Source organism: Haematobia irritans, unplaced genomic scaffold, assembly GCF_050003625.1.
Source record: "Haematobia irritans isolate KBUSLIRL unplaced genomic scaffold, ASM5000362v1 scaffold_54, whole genome shotgun sequence".
In the NCBI taxonomy this organism is placed as follows: Eukaryota; Metazoa; Arthropoda; class Insecta; order Diptera; family Muscidae; genus Haematobia; species Haematobia irritans.
Window position 1 is genome coordinate 38,915 of NW_027445813.1, and position 6,000 is coordinate 44,914.

Here is a 6,000-nt window from a genome sequence, read left to right on the forward strand (position 1 = left end):
CAAACCTTCATATATAGCCCCAACACATTTGACGGATGTGATATGGTATCGAAAATTTAGATCTACAAAGTGGTGCAGGGTATAATATAGTCGGCCCCGCCCGACTTTAGACTTTCCTTACTTGTTTTTTACTAACATTGTGTTCCACCCTGGTGCATTAGCCGACTTACATTTTGAGTCTATAGATTTTTTAGAAGTGTATCAAATTCTGTCTAGATCGCGTGATATTTAAATGTATGTTTTTGGGACAAACTTTTATATATAGCCCCCCAACACATTTGACGGATGTGATATGGTATCGAAAATTTAGATCTACAGAGTGGTGCAGGGTATAATATAGTCGGCCCCGCCCGACTTTAGACTTTCCTTACTTGTTTTCGATTTAATATATACGACGTATGGACTTGACTTACAATTTAGAAGACGCCCAGCAAAAAAAGCGTCGCCAAAAAAGTAATGAAAATATTCTTTTTGGATCCGGAAGTGGTGCAAAATTGACGCAGAAGCGATGAATTTAACATGGACTTGTCATAGGACGGAAATTCTCCATTTCAACAGCCGTTTCACTGAATTTGCATCACTTCTTTAGGTGTGATCCGAATTCAATGTTTTGGATGTAAATTAAAAAAGTCTGTGATATTTTGTCAAATAAATAATTTTTAAAATTTTTTATAATTTTTAATGGATTCTAACGCTTGTGTGAAACATTTGACCTCAAATATTTTCAACAATACACAATTTTTTCACATTGGAATTAGGACTTTTTCGACAAAATTTAAATGATATCTACCATTTTATGAATTCTTACTCTGTTTTTAACCTATTTGAAACAAAAAAAGTTAAAATTAACCATTACAAGTATGAAAAGACCAAGTTATAAAAAATTGTATAAAAAGAACTTCCTGAGTAGTTAAAATAAAGAACATCATTGGGAGTGCATCTTATGGAAATGCTTTTAAAGTTGAGCCTTTGGAAGGACTTCCAAATGTTTTGCTGGGCGGTGTTAGGAGGTTTTAAGATACCTTGCCATCGGCAAGCTTTACCGCAACTCAAGTAATTCGATGGCAGTGTTTAGAAGAAGTTTCTATGCAATCCATAGTGGAGGGTACAGAAGCTTCGGCCTGGCAGAACTTACGAACGTATATACTTCCCAGCAAAAAAAATTGGAAGTTCTTCCAAAGGCACAACTTTAAAAGCACTTCCAGAAGATGCACTCCAAATGATGTTCTTTACTTTAACTACCCAGGAAGTTCTTTTAATTCAATTTTTTATATCTTGGTTTTTTCATACTTTTAATGGGTAATTTTAACTTTTTTTGTTTCAAATAGGTAAGATTCATAAAATGGTACAAATCATTTAAATTTGGTCGACAAAAATGCTAAATCCAATCTGAAAAAATTGTGAATTTTTGAAAATATCTGAGGTCAAACGTTTCCGACAAGCGTTAGAATCCATTAAAAATTAAAAAAAAAATAAAAAAAAATTTATTTGACAAAATATCACAGAATTTTTTAATTTACATCCAAAACATTGAATTCGGATTACACCTAAAGAAGTGATGGAAACTCAGTGCAACGGCTGTTGAAATGGAGGACTTCCGTCCTATGACAAGTCCATGTTACATTCATCGCTTCTGCGTCAATTTTGCACCACTTCCGGATCCAAAAAGAACATTTTCATTATTTTTTGGCGACGCTTTTTTTGCTGGGTTGTTAATATTAATTTTTAACTTTTTTTATTGAATTATTTTGGTGAAATTTAATTGTCCAAAATTAAAGTTTTCACTTAAAATAGCCTTATTTCGTACTATCTAATACATGTCCAAAAGGATTGCATCGGAAGTGGAAAAAATCGATAGGGGATCCCAGGATGCGTTTTAAAAGAAATGTTTGTGGACTTGCCCAAAAGGACTGCAGCGGAAGTGAGAAAAAATTATGGAAGATTCCGGGATACGCTTTAAAAAAATGTTTCTGGAACAACTTCAATTTTTTTGCTGGGAACATTATGCCCATTAAAGGTGATAACATTCCTTGTCTGGGTGTGAGCATGTACGATCAAATTTAGCATTACTAGGTTAGGTTAGGTGGCAGCCCGAGGTATCAGGCTCACTTAGACTATTCAGTCCATTGTGATACCACATTGGTGAACTCTTATCACTGAGTGCTGCCCGATTCCATGTTAAGCTCAATGACAAGGGACCTCCTTTTTATAGCCGAGTCCGAACGGCGTTCCACATTGAAACCACTTAGATAGCATTGCTGAGGTGGGATAATCCACCGCATTACAAAATTGTGATATTTTGAGATATAATTTTCAAAGGCCCCTTCGGATAAGGCCTTGCAAAATCCTTCATTGGTCTTTTGGCAGTAAATAACGGTGTAATACTTGGCTATATGTCTACGTTTGATTATTTTTTTCCTTTCAAGGATATTTTGTTTTTTTAAGTAATGAAAAGTTGTTCAACTTTCATATGCATTGGTACAAATGGGTGATGGTCGTTCACTTGGCCTCATCTTTAGACCGTTAGTCTTCTTCCCTTGGCTCCTGTCTTCATAGTCTGTGTGATTTTTAGTTCAAGCATTCATGTTATATTGGTTTTTCTGTTCTTGTTGTTTTTGTGGATTTTTGTGATTACAGATGCTGGTGAAAGCAATAACGGCGGATCAGGACGTTTGGCCGGTGTCTTGTTGAATTCCCAGAATGGTGGTAATGCCTATGCTGGAGCTGGCCTCGGAGGGGGCACTGGCCTCGGCTCAGCCTCTCAGATGGGGGGAAATGGACCTCTTATACCATGGGGCAAGATGTTGCCAAGCAAAATAGAAGAATCATTACCACGTTTTCCAATTGGCTCTGAGCCAACGGATGGCTCATGGCAAATTGTGAATGGCACACGTTTTAAATTTTTTGTCTTCTCTGCCTACTACGATCGCAGGGATGGGGCAAAATTGGTAAGGATTGTGGGTGCAACGAAAACCCGTGGTCCTGAGCGTGTATGGTGTCGTTTTTGGTATGTGAACAAAAATGCAACAGCAACGGGGACAAATACGGGAGGTGGTGGAAAACCTCGAGAGAAATATACATCTGTAACGGTTATGGCTAGAGTTAAGGTAAGTCTTTTGTGTGTGTGTGTGTATAAATGTGTGAGAGAGAAATCCATATACATTTGATAATTACAATATGATTATTTTCTCACTTTCCTTCTCTCTCTCTCTTTAGGTAATTCGAGAGAATTGGAGTCTGAAATATAGCGCTTGTTTTGTGTTGTGCCCTGTACGTCCTCAAGAATATGATGTTCCTCAATATGTGAGTATAGTTGCTCGATTGAGAGCCCCGCCGGGTAATCTCTTAGAGCTACGAAATACAGACTGGGATCGAGATTTTACGCAAATGAGAGAACCCCATACAAACAATCAAACTTCTTCGAATGGTGTAGGGGGAAAATCCACCACCATCACCACAATGCCATCAATGCAAATAAAATTCCCCACAGATAATGAAATTAAAGATGATATAGCCATATGTGTTAAACCATTCCATTTTAATTATGATCAATCGTTATTTCTCATGGAATATTTGGAATTCTATGCCCTTATGGGTGTGTCACATTTCACCTTTTACAATCATACCATAGGTCCTCATGCTAATTGTATATTAGAGCATTATGTACGCGGTGATATACCAGGAAATTCAACAGCCGAGGATATATTCGATATAAATGCCAATAAAAAATATTCGGGTGAGTTAAGAGGTAAAAATGCTTCGAAAAAAAAAATAATAAAATATATAAATATATTAAAATTTTTTAATAATAAAAACGACTAATTTATAACAGCAGTTTTATAAAAAAATACGAATAATTAATGTGACCATGGCCTGTGGTCATTAGTGGTTTTGAGTAATTATTTAATTATTAGAATTTTCTTTGATTTTCTTTGACATTTTTTGTAATAATAATAATAAATTAATGTTTTTTTCCAGATCGAGGCCTTTTGAATATTTTATTTATTTTTCCCAATTAAATAAAATATTCAAAAGACCTCGATCTTGAAAAAAACATAAATTTATTATTTATTATTTTATGCTTAAAATGTTGGTAAAATTAAGAATAACTAAATATTTAATTATTTATATAATAAAATGATATAAAGAAAATTTAGTAACTGATATTGACATAATTTTTTAATTTTCCAGAAACTAGTTTACCACCACCGAAAATTCTTAAAAGTCTTAATTATCATAAACCTACGATAGAAATTTTACCTTGGAATTTACGCATGCGCTCACAAAAGGAAATACGTACCGAAGGCCTTTTTGCTGCCCTCAATGATTGTCTCTATCGTACCATGTATCGTTACAAGTACTTAGCTTTGGTAGATTTAGATGAGTTCATTGTACCACGTCAAGTGGATACTTTAAATGAGCTATTGAGGTATATGAATACAATAATGAGAAAAGGAGAAGGAGATTTTAATTCAAATTCTGTTTGTTATAGTTCCTTAAATAATCGTGCACGTAATCGAAATACAGGAGCTTATTCCTTTCAAAATGCATTTTTCTATTTACAATTTGCCGATGATCCTCAATTGGCTAAGGTAGCACCGGGTGAAAGTTTAGAATTGGCCAAGTTAAGAGCCGCCTTGGTGACACAAAGGAAAACTCGAAGGTAAGTGGTACTAATAAATTGACAAAAAAATATATATATTAAATGAAAATGTTCAAATCTCTGATATATTTGAGTGCTTTATATATAATAGGAAGAATAAAAGACATAGTTTCCTCCAAGGAAAACAAATGTTGACAATATTTTCTATATATAGAAAATGTTGACAAAATGTTCTATAGAAATAAAATTTTAACAAAATTTTCTATAGAAATAAAATTTAAACAAAATTTTCTATAGAAAAAAAGTTTGACAAAATTGTATATAGAAATAACATTTTAAGAAAATTTTCTATAGAATTAAAATTTTGACAAAATTTTCAATAGAAATAAAATTTTAACAAAATTTTCTATAGAAATAAAATTTTAACAAAATTTTATATAGAAATAAAATTTTGACAAATTTTTCTATAAAAAAAGTTTGACAAAATTTTCTATAGAAATAAAATTTTGACAAAATTTTCTATGGACATAAAATGTTAACAAAATTTTCTATAGAAATAAAATTTTGACTAAATTTTCTATAGATATAAAATTTTAACAAAATTTTCTATAGAAATAAAATTTTAACAAAATTTTCTATAGAAATAAAATTTTAAGAAAATTTTCTATAGAAATAAAATTTTGACAAAATTTACTATAGGCATAAAATTTTAACAAATTTTTCTATAGAAATAAAATTAAAAAAAAAAAATTTCTATAGACAAAAAATTTGAAGAAAATTTTCTATAGAAATAAAATTTTAATAAAAAATTTTCTATAGAAATAAAATTTTATAAAAATTTTCAATAGGAATAAAATTTTGATAAAATTTTCTATAGAAATAAAATTTTGACAAAATTTTCTATAGAAATAAAATTTTGACGATATTTTCTATAAAATAAAATTTTGACACAATTTTCTATAGAAAAAAAATTAAAGAAAATTTTCTATAGGAATAAAATTTTGATAAAATTTTCTATAGAAATAAAATTTTATTTGTTGTTTTGATCTCAGCTTAAAAACCATTGCGTTGACTAACCTCCAAGAGTAGCTTAACCAACAAAGGAAAAGAATGTTTGTCAAATTTATTTGGGCAAAGCCCTATAGACTGCAAAATGGTTGGATGGACGCACGTTTCGGAATTACCACATTCCTCATCAGCATACTCTTCTTGCAGCAAAACTATCAACCAATTATCAGAACAAATTCTGGTAGTTCACCAAACCCAAAGTGAACCACACTTGAACCTTCCGAAAAAGGTTTATGATAGTGGGCTTTTGTAGGAATAAATCTGTGTACTAACATTTCTCTTTTCCTTTGCCACCTTCAAATCATCGATTTGAGTAAAAATTGTCTATA

At 31.8% G+C, this 6,000-nt stretch overlaps 1 protein-coding gene across 1 annotated transcript in view; it reads left to right on the forward strand.

Moving 5' to 3' along the window:
* The window catches only part of LOC142242577 (uncharacterized), a 28,729-nt gene extending 24,062 nt beyond the window's left edge, over positions 1 to 4,667 (forward strand). The window contains exons 4-7 of the mRNA XM_075314142.1: positions 2,638 to 3,107; positions 3,217 to 3,721; positions 4,207 to 4,429; positions 4,493 to 4,667. Of these exons, the coding sequence (XP_075170257.1) occupies positions 2,638 to 3,107; positions 3,217 to 3,721; positions 4,207 to 4,429; positions 4,493 to 4,667 (1,373 nt within the window). The remainder of the gene's footprint in view (positions 1 to 2,637; positions 3,108 to 3,216; positions 3,722 to 4,206; positions 4,430 to 4,492) is intronic.
* The last annotated feature ends 1,333 nt before the right edge of the window (positions 4,668 to 6,000 follow it).